The sequence below is a fragment of the Ursus arctos genome, unplaced genomic scaffold (genome assembly GCF_023065955.2).
Source record: "Ursus arctos isolate Adak ecotype North America unplaced genomic scaffold, UrsArc2.0 scaffold_29, whole genome shotgun sequence".
Classification (NCBI taxonomy): Eukaryota; Metazoa; Chordata; class Mammalia; order Carnivora; family Ursidae; genus Ursus; species Ursus arctos.
This window is the reverse complement of record NW_026622974.1, coordinates 6,607,702-6,623,840: the sequence shown is the minus strand read 5'-3', so window position 1 is coordinate 6,623,840 and position 16,139 is coordinate 6,607,702. Positions and strand designations below refer to the sequence as shown.

At 41.9% G+C, this 16,139-nt stretch overlaps 1 protein-coding gene across 4 annotated transcripts in view; it reads right to left on the bottom strand.

Annotated features, from left to right (window-relative positions):
- The window catches only part of RUNX2 (RUNX family transcription factor 2), a 123,116-nt gene that overhangs the window by 25,336 nt on the left and 81,641 nt on the right, over positions 1-16,139 (bottom strand). For all 4 annotated transcript variants that reach the window (XM_026507327.4, XM_048219741.2, XM_057303987.1 and 1 more), the window contains one exon: positions 10,528-10,689. In XM_026507327.4, the coding sequence (XP_026363112.1) occupies positions 10,528-10,689 (162 nt within the window). The remainder of the gene's footprint in view (positions 1-10,527; positions 10,690-16,139) is intronic.

Here is a 16,139-nt window from a genome sequence, read left to right as displayed (position 1 = left end):
ATTAGGTATGGATTTATTGTGACCACATCAGTGGGCTTATTATTGATTTATCATGAATCACTGCTCTCCTTGGCCCAGGGCAGAGTGTTCATAACCATCATTATATTTGTTATTATTATTCCATTAACTATAGCATTATTACTAATTACAACAGGGAACCGGAATGGTGACCATTTGGATGAGCGAGAGAGTGGTGAACTTTGGATATAGGAACATCGATCTTATTCCAGCCTACCATGCTGGATTGCATTTCTAAGTTTACCACTTAAGGCCAAAGTCTGTCTGGAAAAGATGACACCTTCCTGCTTAAGAAATTCTCTGAGATATACAGTGACACTGATGCCTAGGCAGCATTTTATTCACGGGACTTTCATGAATTTGAGATTCATGAGTTTCTTGAGCGTCTCATCAAAAAAAAATAATAAAATAATAATAATAATAACAATAATAATAATTAGATGGTAGTATAGTCAAATGGGATCTTAGATTTGCCTCAAACCAAGTCTCTTAAATTCTGACCCCAATTTAGGGATGCCTGGGTGGCTTAGTTGGTTAAGCAGCTGCCTTCAGCTCAGGTCATGATCCCAGGGTCTTGGGATCAAGTCCCACATGGGGATCCTTGCTCAGTGAGGAGCCTGCTTCTCCTTCTGCCTACCGCTCCCCCTGCTTGTGCTCTCTCTGTCTCTCTCTCTCTCTGACAAATAAATAAATAAATAAAATCTTTAAAAAAATTCTAACCCAATTAATAACACATGCCTTCCTATCCATTTTTTAAGAAAACAAACAAATAAAGGAGTCTGAAAAGGACTTTGAACTGTTCAAAATGAAACGTCTAAAAGTGACTTTGAATAATTCAAATTAAAGCACTATCATTTGTATTTTATCATATGGGATTTAATTATATGGAAACTTTTTACTTATTTTGTTACCTCTTTCAATTATATCTTTCTTAGTTTCCCCTTATAACTATTTCTACGTATTAACAAATCTAAAAACAACCTTAAAATAATTGTGCAGTGTCTCTTTCCCCTTTCTACCAGCAGTGATCAATCAGTTAGTAGTTCCTGAAAAATCAATGCTCGCTGAAGTAGCAAAATAATAAAAGGAGGGTTTCAATGGGTCCTGTTTTTTCCTGAAGAAAGTTCAAGTAGTAGCTTGGCTGATACTTACTAAGATCCCAAACAACAGACCTGTCAAGAATATTTATATGTATTTTCATTCTAAATGTAGTGAACAGGTGAATACATGCATATGTGCATATATATGTAATGGCATAGAGCCAACAGTGTTGCTTGACTTTAAGAGAGAGAGTAAAAAAAAAATTCTATCATATAAACACATGCTAGGACCGTATTTGTGCATGGGAAATATGAAATTAAGTAAATGGCAACTGTCATCAGTGTCCCATACAGCCCCTTCCAGATGTATTAGCAATTCCTAACAACAGTTACAACATAAGCGACCAGAAAGCAGGCAGCACTACATAGACCTTTCTGCAGTGAGCAAGTACTTCCATGAGCCCCTAACACACAGAGCATGAAACTAAGACTCACAGAGAGACCACAAAGGGTTAGTAGGCCAGGTCCTTGGCCTAAGGGAACTTTCCATCTCCCTGGGAAAAGACAAGATTTTCTATACGTTCTTGTCCTATCTTAAGAAACATTATGAAACCACACATGCCAACAAGTGGAATTTTTTTTTTTCCACTTGAAAATGTAATTGTTGAAGTAACTCAGAGTAAAAGTATAATCTAGTTGAATGGAGTTGAGCAGGTACCAAGTATTTGCTGAGCTGACTTGAAATGGCTGAAATAAACTTCTCTACTACATTGGATGAAATGATAAAAATCCAAAAAGTCCTTGACAGGCAGGAACTATTACCTGAATTAAATAAGATAAAAACCAAACAGGAATAACCGTAAATTATCATACTTGGATCTAAAAATATAACTGTAAAAGTAAAAAAAAAAGGGGGGGTGGAGTAATGCAGCTTGTCAGAAAATGGCAAACATGAAGGGACAGAGTGTAGCATGGTCCCCAAAGCCCCCTTAGCCTACACTAACAGAGGCCAAGAGTAAGGGAGTTTGGTTCTGGGCGCCAGGCATGAAGAGGGACACCGACAAAGCATAGTGTTCCCTGAGACTGTGGACCTGGACAGTGAGTGACAGGAAACCCTATCATAGAGCAACGGCTTAAAGAGGAGGGAGGATGGGGAGAACAGGAAAAGTCCAGTCTGGAGAAGGAAAGACTTTGTCAAAAATGTTGTCCAAACCAGATCTTTTGCTTTATTTTAGAGGAGTCGTTTTGCTTCAATTTACAGCTTAGTTAATATAATTTCTATTATTTTCTCAAAAAGGACTTTGACACTTTATTACATGATGGCTATAATTAATGTCAGACTCTAAATTAGAAATCAAAAATTCTATTTGATCATTTGGTTTCAAGCTGGAACTAAAGTATGTTTTGGCATTATTACCAACTGTTAGCAGCAAGTTCTGGAAACAGATGCAGTCTTGCTATGTGTTCTAAATATGAAACACATTGCAGAAAGGCTTGGAGATAAAAATATATACTGCTTATGCACACTCATACTGTGCTATTTCCTGTCCTTATCAGCAATAAAAAGTTCCTCTTGTTTTGTCCTTTCTTTGTTGTTCCAGGTGAACAGAATCGTCTTTCTTCTTTTTCCCTTTCTTCTTCCATTTCTTCTACACGCCTATCCCTTCATATTTTTCTATCTTCTTTCCCACTAATATTTGTTTTTTAAAAGATTTACTGAGCACATACTATGTGCCCAAAACTGTGCTCAGTTACAAGGATTCAAGCCTACATACAACACACTCACTGTGCTGGAGAAGCTCACTCCTATTGTAGGCAGAAGCCATGTAAGCAAATGATGGTCCCGAAGGAAGGTATGTCTCACATTAGAGGTGTGTCCAAAGCACAGAGATGAGAAATGGATGGGTGCAGACAGAGGAATAAACTCTGAGGGATGTGGTGGTCTGGGAAGGGATTCCTTTGGGGAAAGAGGTGGCCAAGAAGGATGAACAGGGCCCTGGCCAGCAGTGCAGAGGAAAGGGCTGGTGGCTGGCGTGGAAGTGGGAAACTGACGTGGCTTAGTTAAGGAATGCCAGACATTCTTAGAGAAAAGGAGCATCCTTGACCTAGGAGAGCAAAGAAGTCGCCAGATAAATGGGTTGTTATTGTTAGCCGGGTCTGTTCTGTACTTGCATTGATAGGAATCATCACCTCAATGTAAATGTTTAGTAAGCTAAAGAAAAATCTTCATTAAGAAATGGACGAAAGGTACAGAAATCCATAATTTGGACCACTTGGGGACAACTGCTATGCAGCGGAAGTGTTTTCCCAGGAAGGAATGCATGAAACACTTTCTAAAAAAGAAGCATCATTGACAAAGTCAAGGACAAAAGGAAATGGGGTGGGGGTATTCCCAGGATCAGGGAAAGCAGGCTTGATGGTTTAAAAAATAGACTAACATCCTTACAATAGAATAGTATCCAGTGGTAAGTAGAAGAGAGCTATCAAGTCATGGGAAGATACAGAGGGACCTTAAATGCACACAGTGAAGTAAGAGAATGAAGCCAGTCTGAAAAGACTACAGACTGCAATGATTCCAGTTACACAACATTCTGGAAAAGGCAAAACTACAGAGACAGGTAAAAGATCACAGCCAGGGGCTGTGGGAGCAGGTGGGGAGGGAGAGACAGGTGGAGCCCAGGGCATTTTTAGGGAAATAAAATTATTCTGAAGGACTCCCTCATGGTGGATACATGACATTATATTTGACAAAACCCAGAGAAGTGCACAACACTCGAGAATGAACCTAACATCAACTGTGGACTTCAGCGAAGAATAACATATCAATATTGGTTCACCAATCGTAACAAATGCACCACACAAATGCCAGCTGTGAATAATAAGACAAAATGGCGGGCGGGCAGGATGGGGATGGGGGATAGATCCCAACTCTATTTAACGCTCAATTTTTCTGTAGATCTAAAACTGCTCTAAAAAATAAAGTATCAACTTAAAAACATACATATGTAAAATAGTATGTTTCTACCATTTCGAAGCTCACAGCACAACTTGATGTCTCCACTGGCATTTATCAGGTAAGGCAAGCTTTCTTTGCTAGAAGTCCTAAGAACAACAAGTCCCCGGGCAGACATCATCTCACTCCTTGCACAAAATTCTGAGACATGTGGACAGGCAATTCTGAGTCATTTGTTCACCCGGGGCCCACAGAGGCACAAGGGATGGACGGACGTATCTGAGAACAGCACAAAGAATCTTCAGTGACAATGAAACGAAAACTCAGGTTCCCTCAGTCACATTGCCTCCACCCTCTTCTCGGATCCCAGGGAACCACAGAAGCCACCATGTCATTAAAAAAGTAACTTTAATACATTTAGTGAAGCGAGGTTCAAGCTCCCAAGTTTTCTCCTATGAAGAGAACGGGACTGCAGCAAATCTTCAAGTAAAATCTGTAGCCATGTCTTTGCCACCCCTGCCCAGGCACGAGCCCCTTCATTACTACCTCCTTTCTTCATGTGTGGGTGGTTGCACACGTACCAAACACCAACCCTCACGAAAAGAACTGACAAGAACCATGTGTGAAATCAGAGTCAGGCCGCGGACGCGGGTTTCACGCTGTGTTTCTGCACCTCTAACGACAAGTAACAGTAAATACCGTACAACCGAGTTCCCTCAGTTCTGTGAGCCGGGCCAACTCTCCGCCACTCATCTAGTCGGAATGGGAACCACTTCTTGGGTCCTCGGCACCCGTCACTCAAAACTCCTAGTAAACTGAGGTCTAGAGATGCCCTGAACCTGGGCCCCCCCACCGCCGGCAGTAAGATAAAGACCTCATGGCTCGTGTCGGGAGAGAGCCTACCTTTAGAGAAAGCAAGATGAATTTCAACTTAGAGAATGCAAAAAACACCCAACGAGTCACCGTGGATAACACAGAGAAGAATACTGAACAACATTCCGCTGGTAACACAGGGCTTGCCTTTGTTTAGGGTCTATTAAATTTAATGACTTCCCCCTCTGTGGCTTTAAACAGAGAACTTCTTCAAAATAAGAGTGGCTCCTATTAAACTTAATTACTTGCCCGTGGCCGCTGTGGCAAAGGTGTGTCTACAAACAGGTGGCTCTTAATAAAGGAATGGTTCTGTAGTTAAAAAAAAAAAAAAAGTAGATGTTCTAGTGTTTTATTACGGTTGCTTTAACTTTCTGGTTTATTAGTATTAATTGCTGGAGTTTTCCTTTTAACTCTCTTAAGGCGTCACTCCCTCCTGTGAGTTAAGAGTGGCCCTGTGAAAATAAATGTCCACATATACTTGGCACATTACTGAAGCCGCCGGTTTCAAAACCGGACTCAGGGGACTTGACAGAAATTCAGTTATAAGGGACACTGAAAAATGAACTGCATCAAACACAGCCGGGTTTTTGTCACATGGGACAACCCCTCCCGATCAGCCTTGAATGATCAAATGGGGTTTTTCCACTGGCAATTTCTTGATTTTGTGGTAGTAAAATAATTTTTTGCAACTTTATTTATTAAACTAACGCCTATTCTGCTGACCTTTGGAAATACTATAGTTTCGCGACTGAGAGTCATAAAAACAGAGACATCTTGAATAGTCCTGTGCAGCTGATTAAGTGGAATTTTTTGATATTTAAATATTTTGAAAGAAGAAATTCAAGACCATTTGCTGAAACAAACAAAAAAAAATGTAACCTTCAAAAAGATTACAGTTCTTAATTCTGTCTCATGTAAAAAAAAAAAAATCCTACAAATGTAGAAAAAAATCGTCCACGCAACCTGCACTGGCCTCTCCCAGAGTAACGTAGGCGAACGACATGTATGACCCTACCCTTGAGTCTCTAATTCCTGTATCTTAACTCTCTTAGAGACCTCCCGAGAGCATCAGAGAGGTCCATGGGCACAGGGACCAAGACCACAGGAAAGTGCTTGCATGAGTCCCTTCCACTTTCACGTGTGCCAAAGGGCAGTACAGACTTAGGTCACTCTAAGCTGCTTTACTCGGATGGGTGGGGCAGGGGAGGAGTTATCAGCCGTGATAAACTCACGGAGGGTCTCCTTCCAGAGATGAACGATAGCTCATACTCTCACCCACAAGTCAAAGAATCAGAGTCAAGAAACAGTTGTTTCTTTTCATATCGGATAATTACATAAAATACATTTTGAAAGTCTGTAATTATTTACTTACATAGTACTTTGTAATGACCCGCAGAAAAGTAATTATCATCTTTGTGCCAAGCCTCACAAGAGCTTTGAACATCAAAGATGCCACGGGTGATAACATTATGACAGTGATAAAGACACACAATGGTTTGGGTTGTTGTCAGGCTTACTTGTTGTCCTCGCCTTGCCACACCTTGCCCTTTGATAGAATCAGTGAGAAACAATTTTGGCCACCTCAGTATTGTGGATATTCTTTTAGGATCATATAAGATGAAATGAGATAATGTATAAAATCCCTCAGGGGTGGAGGATGCTACTTAAATACAGATTGTTAGGTGATAAGGCCATACTTATCATCGTGAGTATGGGAGGGGAGGGGAACCAACCCCTACAGGGCTCCTCCTGCCCTGTAATGTCTCCAGACTGGTTTCTGATAAGAAGCGTTTGATTTTTCTAACTCAGCTGAACATGAACTAAACTCATTACAATAAGAGAAGCCCTACTGATCAATTACATGACAGTAGTTTATTGTTTAGTCATAAGCCTATGACTGCTGCTATTGTTTTTGTTACAATATTGAAGGCTATTCAAGGTTAAGGAAATATTTTCTGAATCTTTTCTTTTGTGCCGATGAACTCCAAGACATCTGGCTTTGCATCTTTTCTTGCGGTCAAGTAGGGACTGAGGGTAACAAGTTTATCGTCTTACTCTATCTACACCTTGCTTCCATGAGGGCCATGACAGGGACAACACAATATAGTATCCATCGCTGACATTAACATAATTCATCACGGTCTAGCATATGTAGCCACACTTGAAAAATGACTCGGGGGGGGGGGATACCCAAAAAGGAAGTTGTCAAATTGGATTCTCTGAAGATCTTTAAGTGTATTAAATGATGGCCTTTCTTTGGAATGGTCTTTTAGGATGAAATGGAATTGCTTTAGGAACGGTACTTTCTGAATGATCTTTCTGGTTGCTCCAATTCCTATGATCCCTTGGAAAAAAGCATGATCATGCTATTTTCCAACATCATGATGAAATAGCTATTTTCTCTTAGGGTGCTGTTGACCTTTTGTGAATGGATCCCAACTGCTTTTAGATCTCTGTACACATCCATTCGAAATCTATACGGTACAAATACTAGCAAACACTGAGGACTTCTCTGTGCTAGGCACTGTGTGCAGGCTTTATGAATGCCAAATGAGCATTCGCTCATTTAAATATTTAAATGTGTTTGTTTGTTTTAACTATGCTCTGTGGTGGATCCATTTTACAAAGCAAATAATCCCCTTTAAGAGTTCAGATTTTTATCTACTTGACTCGTTTAGGCTAGGGCTTGTCTGCAAATTACATACAGATAAGCAATTATTACAAAACAACTTTTGCTTCGTAATATCGGCTACAATCTGTTGAGCACTAGTGCGTATGCAGTGCGTGGACAGCACTTTACCTAAAGCATCTCACTGGATCCTCACAGTAACCCTAGGAGATTAATATTATATCTCTATTTTACAAATAAGAAAGCTAAGTTTTGAAGAAGTAAGGAACTTGCCTGCTACGTGCACGAGCTGGGACTCAAACCTGGGTCTGAACCTCCAGTCTCACCCTACAAGGACGGACTTCTTTATCACCCAGGATCCTACGAGAGTATTTTTGCGTCCCCTTCATATGAGGTGAGAACTGAGTTCTCCACACAAAAGCATGAACTGCTCTGGAAATCATCTCAAAAAGGGAACACAGGACTGCCTGGAGTTGGAGATGAAGTTTAATACTTTAGCTATTCATGTTATGGAGAGAAAGCATCCAGACCTCAGGGTTGCCTTTAGGTATCGGTGGGGAATAAGACAGACACTATGCAACGTGGTACCTTGGAACCCACAAGATGGGCTCCATTCTCGGGAGGTCCCTGGGACCGGCCCCCGGGGAAGGGAAAGTGGCGCTCACGCCAGCTGACTTGACCCCCAAGCCCAGCAGGCAGCACTGTGGCGTGCGGGCACCACCCCACACCCAAGAGCAAGGCCAGGTAAATCAGGGTTCCTCCAGTTCCCTGACAGTCCCTATCTAGTTCTGTCTTCCTGTTTCCCAACATGCTGACAAGAGGGATTTTCTGTTCTCCTCCCTTTAATGTTTACACAGAAACTCCCACCCTGGTACCACGTTACTTGGCCAGGAACGACTCAGAGCAATGTTTGGGGTGGGAAGAAAAAACTGGACTAAACTCCGTTTTAAACTAGTTTAGAGCAGAGGCTCGTTGCTACCCTTGGCCGCAGACCAATATATGGCTGGGTAATTCACCCGTCTCAGCTCCTACTGCCTCTTCTGTGAAACGGGGAGCGTGGCATGGTATTGGTTTATTGAAATGTTTTAAATAAGCATCAGTCAATGGACTCAACGCGAGCTCGCTATTCTACATGACACATGGAAATGATAAACAATAGCGACTGCGCATGTACGCGGCCTGTTTCCAGGGTTCTTTCTGACGGTCTTCCCAACTGAATCTTGTGCGAATGCACCTGGGTGAGAAAACACTGTAGGGAAGTGTCTCTAAAGCTACAATTGCTCCCTGAGGTTTTTCGCTCTAGGTCCTGCCAGAGGACAAACAGCAAAATCTGCTTCAGCCACAGAGGGTTGGACCGACGGAAGCCCCAGAGGACCCTAAACAGAAGCGAGTTTGCACAAATCTGTCCTGGCAAAGCATCATTTTGGCCCTATGTGAAACAAAACAGACCCGGTATAAAATACAGAAGGAATGACCAGAACTCATTCAACACCGTCCAACACTGTGCCTTTGATCCCACCTCGGCCCTCGTTCTCCCCCGGGGCCTTACTCACCCCTTCCCCGTGTCTTTAACTGATGTTTGCCTAAAGGAGGTAGTCATTCCTGTTCAAGGGAAATGGTAACTAAAGTTCGATACTCTGCACAATTCCCCAAGAAATACCACGTGGTTCATAAAAATAATAATAGCAGTCATAATGAAAAGGGGTAACATGGTTTTCCAAAGAAGCCTGGGGTTCTCCCTCCACCCCTCTTCTTACCCTACTCACCCCTGCGGGAGTCCATCTGCTGTAGAAAATGTGAAGGCACTAGGACCAGAGAGCCCTTTCCTGCCATTCGCTTGAGAAACAAAGCCTTCCCTCCTCCCAAGTGGAAAGAAAGAAAGGAGTCTGAACTAATCAAAACCTGCAAGCCTGCCGGTGGAGCTCCCGCGTGTCAGTGGTGCAACTCAGCGGAGTGAGTAGCGGCTTCGAGCTTTGCAGAAAATGCGACAGGGAGAGAGACAGAGACAGAAACACAAAGAGAAAGAAAGAGAGGCATTAACCTGGCCAGGAGTCAAACAGGTGCACGGAGCGCGAACGCTGAGGAGAGTGTCTGACACATAGAGGAGCCAACTGTGTGTGCCTCAGTGGGCCTGTTGCTTTATTTGGGGGGGTGTGCTCTGGTCTGCGTGTCAGGGCTGTACTGAGAGATTTTTTTCCTGACCCACAGGACTCACAGTGTTGGCCGAGGGCCTTTAACTTTGCCCTACTTGCCAGTGTGAAGGCTGCGTACACTTTCTGGCTCTCTAGGATGAATTCTCTCTGTGACAGAGAGAGAGCAGGCCAGACTGTTTGCCGCACACATTTCCAGTGTGAGCCACGTATTTTTGCGGTGCCTCTGGAATAATGGGTGTGAGCACCGGGGCTGCCACGTTGAGAGCGACTGTGGCGTGCTAGATGGCTTGTGGACAGGCTAAGACAGTCTGGACTTGGCCGCTCAGAGGCCACACATGGCCTTTTAAGATTCTTCCAGGCCCCGCCACACTTCAAATGACTAGCTTCTGATAAGGATCTTAAGTTTGCAGGTGTTCTCTCTCAGAACGAGCCAGCTTGGACTTCTGGGAGTTAAGAGGCTCTAGAAATGGAAGGCTGTGCCATCGGTCTGTAATCTGGTTCACAGGCGGATGTTGAGAAGAGAAAGGAACGCAAGCAGAGGAAGGCCTGGCATAAGACCCTCAGGAGAAGGCCCCAGTTGAGACAGTGCCCACCAAAGGGGCCACAACTCAGCAGGACTAAAACTGGGTGGCATTCAATGTCATCTTAAGAAAACGATGCCAGCTCTGGTAGTCTTTTCGTCTTTTAATTTAAACTGTTCAAGGACTTGATAACCCCATCATTCAGAGGACCCGGTTTGCCAGCTCTCATACCCTTGCCCACATGCCTCTAAAAGAGAGTTACTGTGAGTCTCAGCCCATCCTACAAGCCCAGCCCCACCCCTGCACAGGAGTGGGTTTTTAGTTAAAGTGTGGTCTTTACCTGAAATGCGCCTGGGCACGTCGGTGATGGCAGGAAGCCCCGTGCCCCGTGTGGAAGACAGCGGGGTGGTGGAGTGAATGGACGGGGACGTCATCTGGCTCAGGTAGGAGGGGTAAGACTGGTCATAGGACCACGGCGGGGAAGACTGTGCCTGCCTGGGGTCTGGGAGAGAGAAGAAAAACCTTTAGTGAACCGACCACTGCGGACTTAGAACATGCAACCCCAAATTGAGAAAGGATAAAGCAAGAGAAAAATGAGACTCTATAAGGAGCGTTTATTTCCTACGGCCCCACCCTTTCAGGCCCTGCATGGCACAGAACTCTCTAGACTTCCAGGATCGATGAGTGTGACCAAATGGACCATGAGTAAGGACTATTTCTAACACATAAGTATTTCTCTTTGGAAAGTCAAACGGCCATTTAAAAAACAATCTGCCTCAGTTATCGTTACAAAGTTGAATTCTACTTTATTTATTTTCTGTATTTTCTTATATTACTTCAGTGAACACATACTATTCTAACTTTTTTTTTTTTAAGATAAAATTCTTTGAATGATCAACTTGGTTAAAGTATAGGAAGACTGTACTTTTCCATGCTCCATACCCAGCTACTATTTTTCAGATGTGTTCTTTGGTTTATAAAGTGCAGGAATTCATGATTTTGCTTTCTTTCCAGGCAGGTCAGTGGATAGCACTTTCTAGCAGGGGGTCGTTAGGAGGTTGGGGGTAGAGATGAGAACAGAGGGAGCAGCATGTGAGAAGAACACAGAGGAGGGCAGCCAGTTACAGGATTCTCGTGCTAAAGCTACCCCAGAAAATAACCTTTAAGAAATAGACAAACTTAATTGCAAAGTCAACTGCTATTAAGAGCTGAAAAGCTTCAGGGCTCCTGGGTGGCTCAGCTGGTTAAGGGTCCAACTCTTGATTTCAGCTCAGGTCGTGACCTCAGGGTCCTAATCTCAGGGTCGTGAGATCGAGCCCTGTGTCAGGCTCTGCGCTGAGTGTGGAGTCTGCTTAAGATTCTCCTCTCCCTCAGCCCCTCCCACCACCCCCTCTCGCTCTTAAAAAAAAAAAAAAAAAAAAAACTGAAAAGCTTCATCACCATCCAGTTTCAGTGGTAAACATATGAGTTTCTGACAGTAAGAAAATGACCCAAAACAGAAGAGCAGGGACACATCTTTCATCCTACTGGAATCTGTTTTAAAGATGCCACATGTTTGGAATAGAGCCTAGTGTTACCTACAGTCACTGTAATAATAAAAATAATGGGCAGCCAACTTGTTAGGGTTAACTGCTGAGCATTAACAGTATCTTTTGAAGTATCTCTGTGGGGTTCCCTGAAGGCACAAGCTCCAGGCCAAGTACATTTATCAAAAGAGCTTCAGTCGACATAAGAAAAAAAGGTAAATTTGCCGTATATTTCCAGTGTGTATTTCAAACTGTTTTGTCCTTACTGGAGGGCTCATCAAACAGATGCATAAGCAAATTTCTCTCTCTCTCTTTTTTTTTTTTTTTGCTAATTCTAAAATGTTTTGCTAATTTTAAAATTTCTAATACACCAGGCTGTTCACAACACAGCACTGTATATTAGAATATCCAGGGACTTTGGAATATGCAGAATCAGGTTCAAGTTCTGAGACTTCTACTTTCTAGCTGGGTGATCTTCGGTTAATTACTCAGCAATTCTGAGCCTCGGTTTCCTCATCTGTAAAAGAGGGTGGGAGGGGGTAATTATATCTGACTCACAGGGATGTGAGAATTACATGAGAAAACCGTGAAGAGAGGACTAGCACGAGGAGTATTGATTCCTGTCTTTTTAAAAAAAAGAAAAACTCTTGGTGACACAAGGATAGTCCCACAGTTAAAACACATCTGAGCTGGCACTAATACATTTGGAACAGGTTTAAAATTATTCCCCTATGAGAAACAAACTGAGGGCTTCAGAGGGGTGGGGGTGGGGGAATGGGATAGACTGGTGATGGGTAGTAAGGAGGGCACGTATTGCATGGTGCACTGGGTGTTATACGCAACTAATGAACCATCGAACTTTACATCGGAAACCAGGGATGTACTGTATGGTGACTAACATAATATAATAAAAGAAACATTAAAATAAAAAAAATAAAAATAAAATGCAGTTATCTTTCAAAAAAAAAATTATTCCCCTAACACCTATCAGCCTCTGAAAATGAAAAGCTTAATTTTTTTAAAACTGTTAATACGTTTGAATAGTCAATGCAGGCTTATCTCTAAAAATAAAAATGAGTATAATAAGACATGGGTATTTCTGAAATGATCCCTCTTTTAAAGCCTCTTGGTTTTTCCATACAATCAAAGCCAGTTAGTTCCAGCTCTTTCTTGTTTATTTGTTCAATTCAGAAACAATTTATTTAAAGGCTGTATAAATAGGACATACTGAGTCAAAATAATTAAATACATCTGGATATTTATCTGATGTTTACTGTATCAACAGATACATAGAAAAATTTCATCCAACTCAATTTTAGGGAACATTTACTGGAGTTTGCAATTTGAATAGAAGTATAGTACTGTAAGTGGTTACCATAAACTATTTCCCTTCAGAAATCTAAAGGGGACTTGGTCATTACAGTAATGAACTTCTGTGCTTTAAAATGTTCAAGGCTGAGATTGTATAGATTGGCAACATTTCAAATCAGAGTGAGTGGTCCTTGTTAAATATCTGATACTGACATACTTCCTTGTTTCAGCCATTAATGTGATTCATTACATTTCAGAGAGATGTAAATGACCTTCAGCTGGAAAAGGATGCATTTCTTACAGCACCAGGAAGCAATCTCATAAAGGCAAGGCCTTCTCGCAAGCCACATTTTCAACAGACCAAAAGGACAAGAATCACACAGACAACTGAGCAGGGCACACAGGAGTCCAATGCAGATTTGAGTTCTAATTTAACTTTACCGGACGACTTCCGGAGCAAGGAGTTTAACCTACATGTACATGCTGTTGGCAGTAGTACAGGGCTCTGCCTAAAAATGGGGAGAAACACAAAGAAATGTAAAGAATGACTAAACTTATGAACGTTTAAAACATATCACAGAGGAATCGGGGAACTTAATTTGGGCAGCCTTTCGATTCTCCTTGTGCAGAGGGCAGCCCAGTTCCGGGGGAACAAGTGGGCTTTCTAACGAAAGGATAAGAGTTGGAACCCCAGCTCTGCTATTTACAAGCTGCATGGCCTCAGCTGTCATCGGGAGCTCTCTGGATCTTAGTTTCCTCATCTGGAAATGAGGGAGCATAGCATGGTAAAGTGAATATAGCAAAACGGTCCTGTGCCCTGGCTGGGCAGACAAGCTCCCCACTGTGCTGAGCAAGCCACTTAAACTTCCAGGGCCTCAATAGCTCATCTGTAAAATGGGAATAATGATGCTTCTTAGGGTTGTTGGGAGCATTCCATGAACATGGCCTTATCCGATGAGTTGTCTGACATTCCTGGTACATATTAAGTACGTCATAAATACAAGTGATTATCGCAATCTGTAAAATGAGTATTGTAACAACGACTACCATTTTTGTTACAAAAGTAAATGAGATAAGTAAAAGCATTCGATAGGGGTCAAGTGCTATATTAAAATTATTACTATTCTCTTTAGGAGCTCACATGGTCAAGGCCCTGCTGTGTGACAAAGGTTATATTTCTTTATGTTGCTGAGCTTTACTCGTTTCACCTGTAAAATAGGTATAATACTATCTCAGAGCTGTTCTAAGGGCTAAAGAATACACAGGGAATGGCAAATCATCATTATTCAAAAAAATTTAAACTCGGACTCTAACCCATCCAGGGGGGTGGGTTGTCTAGTGTTTTTCTTAAAGTTTTCTAAGATCAGACTCAACACAATTCGGTGTAATGCCTGGCACATAGTAAGTGCTCAATAAACTCAAGGACCCTCCCAGGGTGGCTTGAGTGAATAATGAAATTTCATGATGAAGTAGTAACTGGTCATTCTCTAACTTCCCCTAAGGCTATAAAAGACGTTGTTATCAGTTAGGTTTTAGTTTCTACATCAAGTCCCTGACTTCTAGAATACATACTAGAAAGTGTATCAAAGGGTAGTTTTGCTTTTAGTGGAGGTCCTTCCTGAAGATATCCAAGATTAGCGAAAATAACTTCCCATGATCCATAACAAGTGAGGTCTCTCTTTGTTTTTTGTCCCAGAGGACAGAGTGCAGAGCCCAGTCGATCCCTTTCAGGGTGACCATCCTAAGATTCTATGATAATGACCTACTTAAGCAGAGAGAGTTACTATAGAAAAATAAAACCAAGAACTGCCATATGGGGGTTCCCTAAATCTCATAGAAATAATTTTAAAAGGAGACAGTAATCTCTTAAAAAAGAAAAATAAAGAGGAACGGTCTCCAAACACCTCCTCTAATACACTGTGAATGATATCATCAATCTCAGCTCCACCATTTGTGGCCTGTGTGATCTTGAACAAGCTTCAGGCTTCCTGGTCTGTATACTGGGGATAAATAAGAAGAACTTTCTCCAGGTTGCTGTGAAGATCAAATAAGATAAAGTAGTACAGCATGAGCTCATGGGAAGAACCCAACAAATGTTCACCATTATTAAAATCTCTACCTTTCCTGAACCTTCATTCTGCGTTTATGTTTCCAGCCCATAATCTTTTATCCTAGCAGAGGACAATTTTTAGAAAGCTTCCTGTAATTTTGAAGTCTGCTATTTGGAGAATATATCCGAGTTGGTCATGTCAATACCCTTTATGATCATTTAACTTTAATCATTTTCTTTCTTAGTCTTGGTTTCTCCCAGACCAAGAAATCCTCATCTGTTTACTGTATTTTTTTAATATGTGCACCTTAACTTTTTTCAAACCTGTACTGGAAAAAAGAGCTATGAAATATCTTGACTTCCTAAATGCCCCATCACCGAGAAACATAATCCTATCATAAATATACAATTATAGCATATTTGCTTTGTTATGGACAATTACTGATGCTTAGAGTAGAGAAAAGTCACCTTAACCTGATCTCATAAACAGTATTGGAACTCAACTTCCTGAAGAAACCTGAGACTTCTGGGATTCGCTCTGAACTTGGGTGAGTCAGAGCAGGTGACAGATGGTTTTTAGGCACTGCTGCTCAATCCTAAGGTCGCTACTAGGCAAGAGTGAGGGGCCTTGCTGTGAGACAAACCTACTAATTAGCCATTCACAAGTAAGAAACTGTCTTCCCCCTGACTTCAGGTCCCCCCGGGCTGACAGAACCCACTCCTTCAGTGCACCCCACCCAAAGTTCTATGGAAGGGTTTGTCTCTTTGACTCTGCAGAAACACAGAGGGAGGTACCGTGTCCTCCACTCCAACAGAAATGAGAGTATTCTTGATTTTCACGTCTCAGAGGATGGAAGTGACCGTCGTAGTCTTGCTATTACGTCCTGGATGAACCAAAACTCCCATAAGCACACATGAGCTTTCAGAGGATAACTGAACTTCCTTTCTCAGAAATTTTTTAAAAGAAATAAAAACTGCTGTTGAACTTTAAATATTTAATGGTGTTTCTAGAACTATCATTCCCTAGTTTTACATGACAATTCTCAGAAACAGTATCAGTATTAT